Source organism: Podarcis raffonei, chromosome 9 (genome assembly GCF_027172205.1).
Source record: "Podarcis raffonei isolate rPodRaf1 chromosome 9, rPodRaf1.pri, whole genome shotgun sequence".
NCBI lineage: Eukaryota > Metazoa > Chordata > Lepidosauria > Squamata > Lacertidae > Podarcis > Podarcis raffonei.
The window spans coordinates 3,361,965-3,379,640 of NC_070610.1; the positions used below are offsets into that span (position 1 = coordinate 3,361,965).

General features: G+C 43.4%; 1 protein-coding gene across 3 annotated transcripts in view; it reads right to left on the minus strand.

The window, feature by feature from the left end:
• Window positions 1–11,641: 11,641 nt before the first annotated feature.
• Window positions 11,642–17,676, minus strand: part of SLC2A9 (solute carrier family 2 member 9) — a 62,257-nt gene continuing 56,222 nt past the window's right edge. For all 3 annotated transcript variants that reach the window (XM_053402041.1, XM_053402040.1, XM_053402042.1), the window contains one exon: window positions 11,642–14,884. In XM_053402041.1, coding sequence (XP_053258016.1) covers window positions 14,630–14,884 — 255 coding nt within the window. In that variant the 3' untranslated portion in view covers window positions 11,642–14,629. The remainder of the gene's footprint in view (window positions 14,885–17,676) is intronic.

Here is a 17,676-nt window from a genome sequence, read left to right on the forward strand (position 1 = left end):
TCTTTCCTCTACCCAGTGACATCCCTCAACTAATTCTTTTAACTAGGAAATTAGCCCCATATTCCAGCTGTGCAATCAGGTCTCTCATCTATAAGATGAAGCAATTTCTTCCCCCACAACCAAGCATAACCTCCTCCAACCCATGTTTTCCTAAATATCATCTCAGCATGTAACAATGACATCTATACATTCAATACTCTTCTTGTTTCACTACTGAGGCTTATGTGGGGAAAGAATCAACGAGGTTAGCTTCCATGGTGTCAGTAGTGGGACTTAAAGCATCGACGTGGGCATGTACAGCAGCTGGTCCAAGATATTTTAGCACCTGAGGTGAACCACGAAATGGTGACCCCCTCTCCATGAAGATCTACATCAGGAACAAAGGGGGAATAAAGATCTACACTGGGATCTGCTGCCCCTGTGCTTCCTGCTGCCTAAGGCAGCTGCCTCAACTCGCCTCATGGGTGGGCTGGCCCTAACAGCAGCTTTCTTCAGCTTGGAGCTTTCCAAGAGATAAACAGCTCAGGACCACAATACCTCAAGGACCACCTCTCCTCATATGAACCAACCTGGACCCTGTGATAATAATCTGAGGTCCTGCATTATGTGCCTCCTTCATAAGAGGAGGACAACATGAGAACGGGCCTTTTCTGTGGTGAAATGCTTTTCCCAGAGAGGCCCACCTGGTACCTTCGTTACATATCTTTAGGAGCAAGGTAAAAATGTTTCTCTGTAACCAGGCCTTTGGCAAATTAAGCTTTCTTCTGCATAATATATAATAAAGCCCTGTGTCCTTTGTTTATTTAACAATATAGTACAAAAAATTAACAAACCAAAGCTTGTCAAAGTCAGTGACTGTTAATGGAGCCAAAGGCAGGATTTTAGACCTTCTTTCCACCCTGACACTTCTGGGTATAGGATGGTATATTAACAACAACAACAACAACAATAATATAATCTGAATGGCACCCCTAATTTTAAAGGGTTTCCCCCCCTGGATGCTTTAAGGTTATGCTTGAAAAGAATGAACAAGAATTATGCACCACATTTCTCATACACAAACACTCATTAGGGAATGAGGATTGGTTCAGACTCTATAGCTCCAAGTGTATGTTCAATGGCAAATTAAGCCCTATGTCCTTTGTTGATTTAACAATATAATACAAAAACATTAACAGATCAAGGCCTGGTTTAACAAACCAAGGGCAGGCTTTTGGACCTCCTTTCCACCTTAAAATCTGAATGGCACCCCTAAGTTTTGAGTTACCTGAGTTTTCTTGCACATGTCTAGAGTTGCTCCACTGCCCCATCACTGACTTCTTGCCATCACATAGAGTTTTGTCCTAAGCTTAGTGACTTACCCTCAAACAAATTTCCAAAGCGTATTTTGTAAAATTAATGTCTCACAAAGTGGCAGGTCTGAGAGATACAGGCCCAGAAAGTAGCAACCTCATATGTTCAAAAGCATGTCAGGTGGTAGGGAAAATGATATTGGCTTATGTTGCTCATTTTTAAAATGAATACTTTTGCAAAGTGGGCCTTTTGATTTCTGAGAACTACCGGGACTCAGTGTTGCTGCTTCGTGCATTTATAGAATGAGAGAGTTCTGGCGAGTTCATCATCTTTCCAGGTATTTCTTTCAATCATTTTCTTGGAACAGCAGTGCGGGAATAAGCACCTCACCTCCCAGCACTGTTCCTGTACTCGAATCCAGAGTTCCCCACAGCTTCGTTAAAGTTAGAAACATAGGGAAATCTACCCACATTTATTTTGGCCCTCAGCTGATTTTGTCATGTTGGTCAATAGATGGGGAATGATGAGTCAATAACTTTAGAACAGTTTATAGATCTGCGTGGAACACTAGCTGTCTGAAGTAACACAAGGAAACGAGGACAGCAGCTTTTGATGCTTCTTGGATCTGAGGAAAGATCCTGGAAGGCAAGTTGGAGCCCTGCTATGGCCAGGGATCCCTCCCTCCCTCACGCAGCAGACTGTTTAAATCAGGAGGGTCATGGCAAGACCTGTTTCTGTGCTGGCTGCTTAGAATTACTGCCTTGCCTTAGCGAAAGGCTTTAGAGAGCCCCCCTCCCAAAGGTGTTTTTATTCAGCCTAATTAATGAAGATAATGGCTTTCAAAATGTCATATGTAATAATATCCCCAAAATGTGTTAGCAGTCACATCTAGCAAATCCACCGAAGTAATTCCACAGATTAGTGATCACATCTTTTTCCACTTTTGCAATGCGTTAGTTTGCAGTACAATGCAGCACTTAACGTCCTGAATCATAAACACGGGCAGATATCCTATAGACCAGTGAATTTCTAGCAAAAAACTCTTTTCTTCAAACGAGGGACAAAGTTTACAAATGCTGCAATTCTTCTCTTGTTTGGATTAAAATCTGGCCCAGTGAAGAATTAATGTTTTCCCCGGCTGGCTAATGTTTGGTACTTCTCGTGGGGAATTTGGGAGCGAAAGATGCAGCTGACAGAGCTGTCAGTATACCTCATAATTTTTTTTAAAAAAATAATTTTATTAGTATTTCCCACACAACAACACGAAAGATATCAAAAGATAACAATACACAACACACAAAAAACAACATTTGAAAACTAAAAAGACAAAACAAAACAAAAAACCCAAACAAATCCATATCTTACAAATATTATAAACACTAAAACAACAAGACATTGACTTCCACCAATCCCACAGCACCTCCTTTATCTCTCATTCTGTCTTCCTGTTTTCTTTATCCTCTCTATCCTAACATCTAGATATAAATCCTTCTTTCATGTCCTTTCACTTCACAAGGTTATTCCAGACTCAGCCAGATTTCTGCCCTCAAACCTTGGCTTTTGAGGTATTCATTTAGGCACTCCCATTCTTTTTTTACTTCACTTTTTGGTTTTTGTCTTATTATATCTGTCAATTTGGCTAGTTCAAAGTATTCTGAGAGCTTACATAGCCACTCTCCCCTAGTGGGTAACTGACTCCCTTTCCAGTACTTAGCCACCAGGATTCTTGCTGCAGACGTTGCGTATAAGAAAAAAATAGTTTTGTCTTTTCATAGAATCATAGAATCATAGAATCATAGAGTTGGAAGAGACCACAAGGGCCATCGAGTCCAACCCCCTGCCAAGCAGGAAACACCATCAGAGCACTCCTGACATATGGTTGTCAAGCCTCTGCTTAAAGACCTCCAAAGAAGGAGACTCCACCACACTCCTTGGCAGCAAATTCCACTGTCGAACAGCTCTTACTGTCAGGAAGTTCTTCCTAATGTTTAGGTGGAATCTTCTTTCTTGTAGTTTGGATCCATTGCTCCGTGTCCGCTTCTCTGGAGCAGCAGAAAACAACCTTTCTCCCTCCTCTATGTGACATCCTTTTATATATTTGAACATGGCTATCATATCACCCCTTAACCTCCTCTTCTCCAGGCTAAACATGCCCAGCTCCCTTAGCCGTTCCTCATAAGGCATCGTTTCCAGGCCTTTGACCATTTTGGTTGCCCTCCTCTGGACACGTTCCAGTTTGTCAATGTCCTTCTTGAATTGTGGTGCCCAGAACCGGACACAGTACTCCAGGTGAGGTCTGACCAGAGCAGAATACAGTGGCACTGTTACTTCCCTTGATCTAGATGCTATACTCCTATTGATGCAGCCCAGAATTGCATTGGCTTTTTTAGCTGCCGCGTCACACTGTTGGCTCATGTCAAGTTTGTGGTCAACCAAGACTCCTAGATCCTTTTCACATGTAGTGCTCTCAAGCCAGGTGTCACCCATCTTGTATTTGTGCCTCTCATTTTTTTTGCCCAAGTGCAATACTTTACATTTCTCCCTGTTAAAATTCATCTTGTTTGTTTTGGCCCAGTTCTCTAATCTGTCAAGGTCGTTTTGAAGTGTGTTCCTGTCCTCTGGGGTGTTAGCCACCCCTCCCAGTTTGGTGTCATCTGCAAATTTGATCAGGATGCCCTTGAGTCCATCATCCAAGTCGTTGATAAAGATGTTGAATAAGACCGGGCCCAAGACAGAACCCTGTGGCACCCCACTAGTCACTCTTCTCCAGGATGAAGAGGAACCATTGATGAGCACCCTTTGGGTTCGGTCAGTCAGCCAGTTACAAATCCACTGAGTGGTAGCATAGTCAAGACCGCATTTTACCAGCTTCTTTACAAGAATATCATGGGGCACCTTGTCAAATGCCTTGCTGAAATCAAGGTAGGCTACATCCACTGCGTTCCCTTCATCTACCAGGCTTGTAATTCTGTCAAAAAACGAGATCAGGTTAGTCTGACATGACTTATTTTTCAGAAATCCATGCTGACTATTGGTGATCACAGCATTCCTTTCCAGGTGCTCACAGACTGTTTGCTTAATGATCTGCTCCAGAATCTTCCCTGGTATTGATGTCAGACTGACTGGGCGGTAATTATTTGGGTCCTCTCTTTCCCCCTTTTTGAAAATAGGGACAACATTTGCCCTCCTCCAGTCTGCCGGGACTTCGCCTGTTCTCCAGGAATTCTCAAAGATGACTGCCAGTGGTTCTGAAATCACATCTGCCAGTTCTTTTAATACTCTTGGATGCAGTTCATCTGGCCCTGGAGACTTGAATACATCTAGACTAGCCAAGTATTCTTGTACTATCTCCTTAGTTATTCTGGGCTGTGTTTCCTCTGCTGAATCATTTGCTCCAAATTCTTCAGGTCGGGCATTGTTTTCTTTATCGGAGAAGACTGAGGCAAAGAAGGCATTGAGGAGTTCAGCCCTTTCTGTGTCCCCTGTTTGCATTTCACCATCTTCTCCTCTGAGTGACCCCACTGTTTCTTTGTTCTTCCTTTTGCTACGAACATACCCATAAAAGCCTTTTTTGTTGCTTTTAACCTCTCTAGCAAGCCTGAGTTCATTCTGTGCTTTAGCTTTTCTGACTTTGTGTCTACACGTGCTGGCTATTTGTTTGAATTCCTCTTTGGTGGTTTCCCCCCTTTTCCATTTTTTGTACACATCCTTTTTTAATCTTAACTCAGTTAAAAGTTCTTTAGATAGCCACCCTGGCTTCTTTAGGCACCTTCCATGTTTCCGTCTCATTGGTATTGCCTGAAGTTGTGCTTTTACTATCTCCCTCTTAACAAACTCCCAGCCATCATGAACTCCCTTTCCTTTTAGTATTACTGTCCATGGGATCTCACCCAGCACTTCCCTAAGTTTTATGAAGTCGGCTTTCTTAAAGTCGAGAAATTGAGTCCTAGTATGCTTGGCTGCTCCTTTCCGCTGTATAGTAAACTTCAGAAGAGCATGATCACTCGCGCCTAATGATCCTTCCACTTCTACCCCACTAACCAGGTCATCAACATTGGTTAGGACCAGATCTAAAATGGCTGTTCCTCTTGTAGCTTCTCCCACTTTCTGGACAATGAAGTTGTCTGCAAGGCCAGTGAGGAATCTGTTTGACCTTATGCTCTTGGCTGAGTTTGACATCCAACAAATATCCGGGTAATTGAAGTCCCCCATTACTACTATCTCCCTTCCTTTTGCATGCTTGGCCATCTGTTCCAGGAAGGCATCATCTATGTCCTCCGTTTGGCTTGGGGATCTATAGTAAACTCCCACAATGAGGTCACTGTTATTCTTCTCTCCCTTAATTTTGACCCAAATGCTCTCACTTTGGCTTTGAGGTTCTAAATCTTGGATCTCTTCACAGGTATACACATCCCTGACATATAACGCCACTCCTCCTCCTTTCTTGTCTGGTCTGTTTCTCTGAAATAGATTGTATCCCTCCATTATTACATTCCAATCGTGGGACTTATCCCACCAGGTTTCAGTGATGCCTATTATGTCATATTTAGTTTGCTGTACCAAGAGCTCAAGCTCATCTTGTTTATTTCCCATACTTTGCGCATTAGTGTACAGACATTGAAGTCCATTAATCATTCCCCCGTGTCTCTTATTTAAGGATTTTTTCCTCCCACCACTAGGTCTGCGTGCTGTTTGCTCCATTCGGTCTATGACATTTGGATGATCATCTTCATCAATTGATAGACTCCTACCTTCAGGAGCACTGTCTCCCTCCCCCACATTAGTCAGTTTAAAGCCCTCCTGATGAGGTTTCTGAGATTTTTTGCAAAAACATTCCTACCAACCGTTGTGAGGTGCAGCCCATCGCTTGCCAGAAGTCCATCTTCAAGAAACTGCATTCCATGATCTAAGAATCCAAACCGTTCCTGTTTACACCATTTGCGAAGCCAGTTGTTCACTTCCACTATTTTTCCCTCTCTCCCTGGGCCACGTCGTTCAACTGGGAGGACAGATGAGATGACAATTTGTGCATTTAATTGCTTCAATTTCCTGCCCAGAGCCTCGTAATCTCTTTTGATCTTCTGGAGGCTATTGCTTGCAGTGTCATTGGTTCCCACATGAACCAAGAGGAAGGGGTATTTGTCAGTGGGTTTTATGATTCCTTGCAGTCGTTCAGTTACATCTTGGATCTTAGCCCCGGGGAGACAGCACACTTCCCGAGACATCTTGTCAGGCCCACAGATCACTGCTTCTGTTCCCCTCAGTAGGGAATCCCCTATCACCACTACACGCCTCCTCTTAGGTCTGGTCGGGGTTCTTCCGTGAGCTGTCCGTTCCAAGGTCGCCTGCACATTCCCTGAAGACTGCCTTTGCTGCTCGTCTTCATATACCTGATCGACTGTAATGAGGGAGAGATCCTCAAATGGAGTCTGCTCTTCGTCTTCCATGCTAGGGGAAAGGACCTCAAAGCGATTGCGTATTTCTAAACAATCAGAGCGAACCCTGGGCCTCCTACTTCTTTGAGTCACGTTTCTCCATATATCTGGCTCCTGTGTTGGTGAACTAGCCTCCTTCTCAGGGGAGTCCCCTGTCTCCTCCTTGGTGGAGACGGTGTGCTCTGTTGCTTCCAAGAAGAGCTCCAGCTCTCTAATTCTTTGGAGCGTAGCTACACGTTCCTCCAGTTGCTGGACTTTGTCTTTTAAGAGGGCAATCAACATGCAATTGCTGCAGGTAAAGCTGCCTGCAACCTTTGGCAAGATGGCAAACATTGCGCAGGAACCACAGGCGACTGCAGCTGTTCCCTCACCCTCCATCTTGAGAAGGTGTCGTTGGGGGTGACTACAGCGGTCCTCCATCATAAAAAGTGTGAAGACAGGACAAATAAATCCCCCCAAATAAACCTATATCTCCCCCAACAAACGTTTGAGACTAGCTCCCCTAAATCTAAAAGATGGATCAAACTGCGCGCGCCGCTGCCCTACAAGCTCTGACAAGCTCTGATATTTTGGAATATCATCATTTAAAATTCCTAAAAGTAATGCCTCTGGCCTTTTACTATATGATATTCTTAATATTTTCTTAATTTCTTCGCTTCTCGGCCTTTTGGCTAAGATCAAGTGCAGTATACCTCATATTTAGCTGCCAAGGTCCCTACAAGCATTTCATGTATCTCAAGTTGCAGAAGGTGCCTCTGCATGATTCCCGGCAATTCTGCATTTCCACTATAGCTTCCAGCCCATAATGTTCAGGAAAGCACCACCCCAAGCCTCTAGAGAGAATTTCTGGCAGCCCAGGGGGCTGAGGAAGTCCTGGAGAAAACTGGTTGCATGAGCGACCTTCTGCTCTCACAACGATATGCTATAAGCCAATGGATGAAAGCTCTTTTCTACTGCCTAAATACATCAGGAATGCCACAGATAGGAATGCAGTCTTTAAATATTGAAGAGGTAATAAAAATTCATGAGAGTAATTCAGTGAAACTGTGAGAATATCTGAATATATTTTATATATGGCAATCTAAAATAAGCATATATAGAATAAGTCAAGAGTTGTTTTTCCCCCTACAGGCTTTTTATAGAGTCCTAAATGTTTTATGTTGGTAATAGCTATTATTCTACTCTGGACAGTTTGAGGTTTATCTGTTCCTATGTTTATGTAAATAGCTCCTGCATACAGTGCAAAATTTTGCTAGTGGATAGAGACTGATTGCCAGGCCAAATGTTTTGCAAGCTGGAATGAGGCACAGAGCGCCCCAGAGAATAACCGATGGTCAAGGGCCCATCTACTTTGATCAACAGCATCCCTTGTGAATTCCAAGAAGACAAGCCCTTCTCAAACATCACCTACAATGCCTGCATTCACTTATCCAAGGCCAGCCTAAGACATTTTGTCTCTGGAGTAAGGTAAAGGACCCCTGGATGGTTAAGTCCAGTCAAAGGTGACTATGGGGTGTGGTGCTCATCTCGTTTCAGGCCAAGGGAGTTGGCGTTTGTCCACAGACAGCTTTCCAGGTCATGTGGCCAGCAGGACTAAATGGCTTCAGGTGCAATGGGATGCTGTGACAGAAACCAAAGCACCTGGAAATGCTGTTTACCTTCCCACTGCAGCGGTACCTATTTATTTACTACACAGGCATGCTTCCGAACTGCCAGGTTGGCAGGAGCTGGGACAGAGCAACGGGAGCTTACCTCGTTATGCAGATTCGAACCTTCCGATTGGCAAGCCTAAGAGGCTCAGTGGTTTAGACCACAGCACCACCCGCTCCCTTCTGGAGTGAAGGACAAGGTGGTACCCTCCCCCCCTTACAAGTACCAAAGGTGACTGGTCTAGCCAGTGCTTTTTTTCCCTTTAAAAAATGTCTAGGGGTACTCTCATTTTGACTCAAGAAAATCACCATTTTATAGTTCAAATCGGGAAAAATAAATACAGCAAATGGACAAAAGTACAAAGATTCACAAAATGTTTAGGGGTATGCGTACCCCTGCAGCCCCCAAGAAAAAAAGCACTGGGTCTAGCATTACTTTACTGCGGCCAATGGAAAAGCAGCAAACTAGCTTAGGAAAAGCAGAGCAAGTTGTGTGGCAAACAAAACTCCAGCACCAGGCTGCCTTTCCCTTCCTCCTGGCATCAGCTGCCTGAGGGGGCCAACTCACAATGCCCAATGGCAGGGCCAACCCTGCTCTTGTCTTAGCAAGCATATTATGAGGTTGTGCCCAAGACAGTTCTGTGAACTATTGAGAAAACGTTGCCATTTATGGCCCCACCTGCCCTATGCATTTTAAGCAGCATCATATCACTTAGAACAGCCACGGCTTGGGGGGCGGCAGAGTGTGAAGGATGCCAGTTGTCGTTAGGAGACCCTCTATTCCCCTCATGCAGCTCCAGTTCCCAGGCTGGTTTAACACCCAGCCTCTCTCCCTGGGGAACTCTGGCAAGTTACTCATAGGCCTCATGTAGCGCTTAAAAATTCCGATCAGGCAATTTAAGGGCACAATCAGTCAAGCGGGAAGTTCTGCCATGCAATCCTAACTTAAATTAATCACAGCTATGTAAGGCCATAGCAGTATTCTTGCAGGGCAGCCATTCATTCAAAACCATTCAGAAGGGATGAGGACTTTGGCCATGGGGTGTGAACTCTTTCTCCCCCCCATCCCCCTCTGAAGCTGCTATTTGGTAAAAGAGGGGGCCGCTAGTGGTGCCAATTATGCAGCTTTGGGATGGTGCGGGAGGAAAAAGTTAACCGACCCCCTCACCATCATCCCAGTACTGAACGCCTCCATCAGCTGACAATTTAAAAGTAAAAAAAACAGCACTCACACTGTAAGCTTATCTATTAAACGGTTAAAATAGCACTATTTTAAAAGCATTTAAAGCATTCCTATCCAGTTAAACCACTTTCATGTGTTAAGTGGCAGTTAAAGGTTACCTTCTGCATCTGTTATACTCACAGAGCTCTTGAAAACAATGTTTTTTTGGAAACTTGTATTTTAGTCCCCACATATATTTTTATATCTATCTATCTCTAGTAATATTTTAATATTTAATTCCAATTGCTTTACATACCAAAGACCACAGTGCAGATTATCTCCATAATTTTCTTTTCCTTATATATGAAACCGATCATCATCTTTTTTGACCAACTCTTATTTTGATCAGCATTTGGTAATGTTGCGAGCCAGATACCAGGCTGGCCAGATATATTTCGGTACTTGCCGTACAGCTTCCTCCGTCTCCCTGCGCATACATTAATAGACACAGAGGCATGATCTCCAACAGAATGTTCTATTTGCAACACTCACAAAACAAATATACATGAGTTCCATTTTGTTGAACCAGGGCATGAGATGGGGGGGGGGAGAGATTGTATTTAAAAGATTGCAAGGACACAAAACTGTAAGTAGCTTTAATTAAAAAGACTGGAACGCCCTATGGACAGCATGGTCAGCTAGCAGAGGGTCCCTTCTGTCTCATGTTATGTTACAGGACACCCTTGAGAGCTGTCATCTGGGGATCTGGAACACAGTGCCATCAGTGTTTTGATGACATGCCACTCTATTCTGTTGAAATTGGGAGAGGCTGGAAGCAGTGATGGACTGGAAGGGGGAGGCAATAAGCTGAGGCTAAATCCTGATAAGATGGAAGTGTGCTGAGTGGGTCCCATGTCCAGGAATTAATTAGATGTGTGACCTGTTCTGGAAGGGGTTGCACCCCCCCTTGAAGAACCAGCTTCATAGTCTGGTCCTGGATTCCAACTTGTGAGTCTCGAGTGGCTTCTGTGCCTAGGAGTGCTTATGCCTAGACTGAGACTGGTTTGCCCACTACAGCCATTTCTAGAGCAGGAAAAGTTGGCCTCAGTTGTCCATCCCTGAGAGACCTTCCACTTGCACTACTTGAAGATGGCTGGGGAGAGGAAACTAGTGCAGAATGCAGCCCCTAGGTCACTCAGCAGGGCCGCCAATGAGACCATGTCACCATTCTGGAAAGAACTGCCCTGACTGCCGATGAGCTGTTAGCATTAGCATTTAAGGTCCTAAATGGCTTGAGACTCAAGTACCGAAAATAACATATTCCCCAATATCAACCATCTTGGACCCTACAAAAAGCAGGTGAGGCCTTCCTTGGTGCTGGTGAATTTGTTTCAATCATTATTAACTTTCAGGGGGAATTCGAAAACATTCCCTTTTACCCGTGGCAACCCTGAGATCACTGGATGGAAGAATGCTGTTAACTGTACCTCTTTTTAGATGTTTTAACTATTTTAAACTATTTTTAAAATGCCCTCTCTCTCTGTGTTTGTGTGTGTTTGCCACCCAGGGCTCCTTGGGGAGGAGGAGTGCAATACAAATTTAAACAACGCCACCATCAACTTATTCTTTAGATGCACACATTAGGAACGAAGAGCATGATTTCAGCCTTAAAGTCTTGGTTTTATCAAGTCCATATCTGACTGTCACAGTAATTGAATGCAAAAACAAAAAGTCTTAATAATATAAGAACAAATTTATTATGGCATGAGCCTTTGTGGGCTAGAATCTGCTTCATTGGGTGTGTAAAGTTTTATCTGCAGCCGTGTGCATATAAACACACATGCACACACACCAGGATGGGGTGAGGGCCAGTAAGACATGAAGCCAAAGACAAATGAAATGTAGGAAGTACAAAACACTGGCAATTCAACTGTAGTCTGGATGCATGCAAAGAATGCACAATGAGCTTCCACATCTGCAGTCTTTTAAAGTGTCACTAAATGCCTTGCTGTTTTTTCCTCCAAAACAGAATGGAAATAATTTAAAGGTGTGTCAAAGGAAAAAGGAAAAACAAAAACAGGAGAAAACATGCACCATACAAGTGAAAATTAGCAGCTATACTTTAATGTTTTCTGGATTACATTCATATAATAACCTGAATCACACACGTAATATTGATCAAATAAAAATATTGACCCAATCATTTTTGGGCTCCAGTGCTACGGTTTTAGTTGGCTCCTGAGTAGCCTGGAAGCTAAGGAACAGAGAAAAATAAAACACCTGAACGGGCAGAATCCCATCTGCTCAAAATGCAAGTCTTACCGAGTGAAATGGTGCTTAGTTACATGTAAGCAGAGATGTCGGACTGTAGCCTTTCAGAATTTTGTGAAAGATAACCGAATATAAAAAACAAACATTCATTGGTTCCATTGTGGTCTATTAAGCACACCCGACAAGAATACCCACAACACATTCGTCCCTTTTTGTTGAAGTTACGTCAGCAAAAGAGTAAAACCAAATAAAGCTGCAGGCTGCCTACTCCACAGGAACAGGATGAGACCTTAGAAGGTTCTTTATAGATATTGGGTATTTCCAGCATACCCTAAACTTGAACATAGCTGAAATGTGTAGCAAAATGAGTAACAATGATTATTATTGGGAGCCTGTGAAACTCTTGCTGGGTGACCTTGGACTAGTCACACTTTTCTGAAGTCTCTCAGCCTCACTCACCTCACAGAGTGTTTGTTGTGGAGGAGGAAGGGAAAGGAGGTTGTTAGCCGCTTAGAGAATCCGTCGGGTAGTGATAAAGCGGGATATCAAATCCAAACTCTTCTTTTCTCCCCCCCCTTAATTATCTGGACTGCCGCCTGGTACCTACCTGGTCAACTCTAGGGCAATATGTAGGGAGGGAGCATTCACAGGGAAGTACAGAGTTTGACAAGGTACGACACCTTGCTTTAATCTAGCTTCTCCACAACTATGAGGAAACAAAACAATTAATTTGACCTGGAGGAAAGAATGGCTTTCCACAGACCACCAGCATACCCAGTACAAGACTGCCAGTTGAGTCTGGTAAGGGAATCATCTAATGTTGGTAACTGATGCTGAAGTTGGCAAGGCCAGCACAGCACCAACATCCATTAAAAGTTGGGCAGCTGCCCAAAGCTTTGGGAAATTGAAGGATCTGCTGCAAGCCCTTACCTGCCAGCTCCATTTCTCTCATAGTGCTTGGGAGAACAGGTCTGTTAGTCTTTAGGGAACTGAAAAGGATGCTACACACTGGTTTCAACTGAGGCTTATCTATTACCCAGATAAGTTTTTTTTACCATTGATCTTACCCCTCAATAGCATTGCGGTATTACAAAACCTAATTACCTCAGTGGCCTTAAATAGATCCAGGTATCTTAATATATTGGACACACATTTCTAATCAAGGCCCCAACCTAGTCACGCTGGGGCTGTTTTGAACTCTCAAGGCTCAAGGCATACCAGGCCCCAGTAAATGAACAAGCCCAGCACTGACAACACACACACTCTAAAAAACAACCATAGATGGATGGAATGAAGTTCCAGCTCCAATCAGCAGTACTTTTCAAACAGGATGAATCTACTACCATCACCCTAGTTTTATATCAATATGATTCAAAGGAAGACAACAATACAAATTGAACATAAAAAAAATCAGAAGTCTTTCTCTCTCATATATAAACCACTTCCTTGGCAATGCTATTTAAGGCTAGGGACACACCTTTTCATCTAGACAAGGCACCTATTGTGGCACCTTTCTTCTGAAATGCTGGGCTTCTTAGATCTTGTGTCTGTTATCAAGCTTAATATATGATCTGAGAAATTCACAAAGCCTAAATCAGATGCACTGCAATCATGAACTATTTACATGATTAAACCTGGACTGGCTCAGGCTGAAGATAAGTGCACACACTATACATTGTTGGTTAGATTTCAAAATATATACAGATTCAGTTGGTTTTATTTACAAAACAGCTGCCACTTCATGAAAACTATTCTGATACACTAAAAGTTCTAATCTGGCTTGAATAAAAATAGCCCACAAAATCAGAGTGGGGCCCTGATTTCGTTTAAAAGTAGGAAATGACACGGATTAAGCAGGTGGTAAAAAACCTGAGATTCAAATAATTCCTTAAACATGAACTTGGGTGTAAGAGTCCAAGAAATCCTTAGCATGCACAGTGCAGATAAAGTCACCTGTTTAACAGTTCTTCTTTGAACACGACTACAAGCTCAATCAAGGAGGTGAGTAGCTGTTGATCAGACTGTATACCATCAACATGGGAAATGTCACTTTTCCCTTAATGGAAGCACTGAAGTAACTTTGCATCTACAGGACTTCTGTGGGAATTACTTTCAGAGTAGCTGATCTCCCCACAGAACACGCAGCTCCACACTATAGAGAGGCAGCAGGAAGCTACTGGCTGCAGCTACCACCTCCCAGTAGCCAGGCAGCCAGTTCTCATAGATCAAATTAATCCTTGTCTAGTGCCTTTGAAGCTTCCACTACAGCAGATTCTGCTCCTTCAGATTTTGAGGGGACACTGGATATATTACCAGGAAACATTCAAAGGCTTCTTGCCCCAGAAGTGGCAAGTAAGTGGCCAGGTCCAGTGGACAGTATCAGCAGCAAGGTAGCAGAGTGGTGAGTGATTCCTACAAGGGCCCCCTGTGGCAAACTCCAGAGCCAGGAGCCTGGAGCAAGAATGATGGACCCAGCCTCCTATTGCTGATAAGCATGGAAGGTCCGAAACTGCAGCCAATTGGAAATGCTGATGGGCCCTTTGACCAACTGCTTCCCACTCACCACCCTCTGCCTCAGAAAACAATTATCCGTTTTGAATTTGCATACATTTAAACGAATCAATGACCAGTTTCACTTCCTTGAGCAATCCTCCTCTCCATTATTTCCTTCTGTTAATTTTGAATTATACTTTGCCATCTCCTCTACCACAGATCAACCCTGGTTATGACCACATTGAGATCAAAAAATTGTCCAGGCTGAAGGAATGATTGTGGTTACCAATACATAAGATGCAAAAATATTCCTATTAAAAATAATTTTAGACTATCCTGTTTTTGGATTCTCCATTTTCCAGCGTAGAAGACAAGTTGTGTTCTTGTTCTTGCATTGATTTGCTCTTGGCTTCAAACTGGTCCATTTCACGGATTTCTAAAGGCACCTTCTTCCTGGCAAATGCCTGGTTGATTTCAGCAAGAGTCTTGTTTTTTGTTTCAGGCAGAACAAAGAAAAGGAAAGTGGCACCAACAAGACAGACGACAGCAAACACCAGGAAACAGTATGTCTGCAAGCCTTCCTGAAAAAACAAAGCAAAACGGACACCCCACCAGCATTACTAATAGTACAAAAACAACAAACAGAAATCATTTTGAGAACATGTGAGGGGTACAGTATAAATAAAAGAGCACTTCCTTTTTTAATTAATGTAAGCCACCCCTACACCTCAAGTCTGAGATTAGAGCTTCTAGCGCAGAGACCTCGACTCTAGAAAAGCTTCAGCCCCAGCTTCCTCTCAAAAGCCATGAGGCTCTTAGCAACAAGACCTATAGAAAATCACCCAGGAGTGAACTAAAAGGTAATTAATGCAACTAGTTTGAAATAGCTGTCGTTATTATCAACCACTGACTGGTAGAAGCCATGCTCTTTTAAAACATGAATAATTCAATTATGAAGGAACCAACCAGGCAAGGCTTCAAGCAAGGGCAATCGTAGAATATTCTGGGGCACACTAAGGTTTGCCACTGAGTTAGCAGCCAACAGGGAGCCACAACAAATCACAGCTGCCTTCCACTTATGAGATGCACAGCTGAAGGGAAATATTCCAGTTTTGCCACCCTATTTAGCAGTGGCTAAGGGGGGAAACTTCAATTATTTTGGGGGTGAAGTAACATTTGGGATGTGTGTGAAAATTACCAGTGCCCTCCTGATCCTCCATGCTGCCAGCTGACATTTCAAAAATCCCCACAATGCCCTGGAACAATGTGAGGTCATGTCAGCTTTTTATTATCTTAGGTTGTATCCAATGCTGCGCAGTGCCAGGTAGCTCACTGGGGCAAGACGGTTTGAGCATATGACACCGGTCCTGGTCCAATTGCACTGACTGCCAATTAGTTTCCAGGCCCAGTTCACAGTGCTGGTTTTCACCTATAAAGCCTTAACAACTCAGGACCACAATACCTCCAGGACCGCCTCTGCCCATATGGATCCTGTGATCATCATCTGAGGCCCTTCTTTGTGTGCCTCCTCTGCAACAGGTCCAGAGAGTGGCAACCCAAGAACGGGCCTTTTCTGCAGTGGCTCCCCACTTGATATCTTTAGGCACCGGCACCGGCAAATGCACTCCTCTTCTCCCAGGCCTTTGGCTAATTAAGCAACGGCCTTTTATGTGTGTGGTGGTGGGGTTATTGTTTTTGTTTGTTATTATGCTACGTATTTCTGTGTTAATTTTATACTGTAAACTGCCCTATGATACTTGGATCAAGGGCAGTATATAAAATAAATAAATAAATAAATAAATGATGATGATGATGATGATAATAATAAGTGAGATTCCACTCACAAAATGAAATGTCTCCCTCCCTGTCCTCCTCTTGCAGCGTCCCAACCCCCCCAAAAAATGTGTTCTGGAACATGCCCCAACCCACTGGAGCAGATTTTGAAGGTGCACACAGAGCAGGAGGAGGGCAACAATGAGAGAAAGACGTGAGTGAAAGTCTGTCCCACTCCAACAATGGCAGTGATGGATACAAGCCTCTGCTGGCAATTTTATGTTATCGGCTGCCTCAGGGGCCTGATTTTAGGTAGATCTGCGCAGGTGTTGAAGTTGCTGCTGTGAGCGTGCATTTTAAGCCTGTCTATAAGTAACACAAATGCAGATGTATCAAAAACAATTGGGACTTGTAAGCCCAGAGGAAACCAGATAGCTGACACAGAAAGTCAAAGAGTTACCCAGTTTATGCCACCACTATGTGGTATACAGCACTCCTACATTTCTGCATCACGCCGACTGTGTGAGATTGACGGAACAGGACTCCTGGGAAAGGGAGTCCTGGTCCATTAATGCACTGGGGGAAGTCCTTCCTGAAATTCCCTAGAGAGCATCTGCATCTGACGCTCTTAGAACCACTGTCCAATTGTGTGGTGATGGTAGGAACTAGGGAGAGGGCAATTTATAAAGCGTTGGCAAGGGAGATGTTCCGTCTCTGTAACCAGATTTGTCATCCTCAAAATGTTCCACACTACAGCAGACAGAATGTTCTACCCATGCTGAAATACAGCAATGAGCACGGAACTACATTAATTAAGGCAGCAATCCCTTGAAAAGAGTAGGACTTGCTTCTGAAACACGCATAAGACTTCGCGGCAAAACACAATCACACGGGCAGTCCTACTTTCACAAGTTTATGGAATTACAAACTTTTAGGACACTGACCAAATGCAGCAAAGATCCTTGGAGGTTCCTTGCATTCTTTTCATAATTCACGGGGGGGGGGGGGAGTGGATAACCTGCTTCCTTTTTGCAAAATGAAAGTAATCTTTAAAGCAAAATTCACCCACTTTTTAAAATGGCAGATTTCAGCAGTGAGCATCTGGTGCAAAAGGCACCTTATTACTCATGCCTGGACGGTGTTCCATTTGCTATGGACTATAATTTGCAGGGCCAGACCTTTGGAGACCCTAAGTGCTGAAAATATGATGGTGCCCCCATATAAAATTAAACATAAAACAATACTAAACCAGAAAATAAAATTACGTAATAGAGTGTAAGAAAGTCTAAGTTCTGTTTTTTGCCCATGAGGATTAGTTTGATGCATTTTTTTAAAGTAAAAAATAAAATTATGTCAAAAACAATCTCCTCAATTTTTTGGTGCCGCTGCTTTGCTGGCGCCCTAAGCATGTGCTGTTACTGGGCAATCCAGTGCTGTCTACATGGCAAAAAGGGGGAGAGAAACACATTCTCATGCACTTTTTCACTTTCAGGGAAAGAAAAGATCTCAATAAAGAAATCCTGAGGTGGAAGAGAGAAGAAAACATGTGCAGAAAATGAGGTGTGAAGCAAGCTGTTAGTGCTTGGAGACAGATCAATAA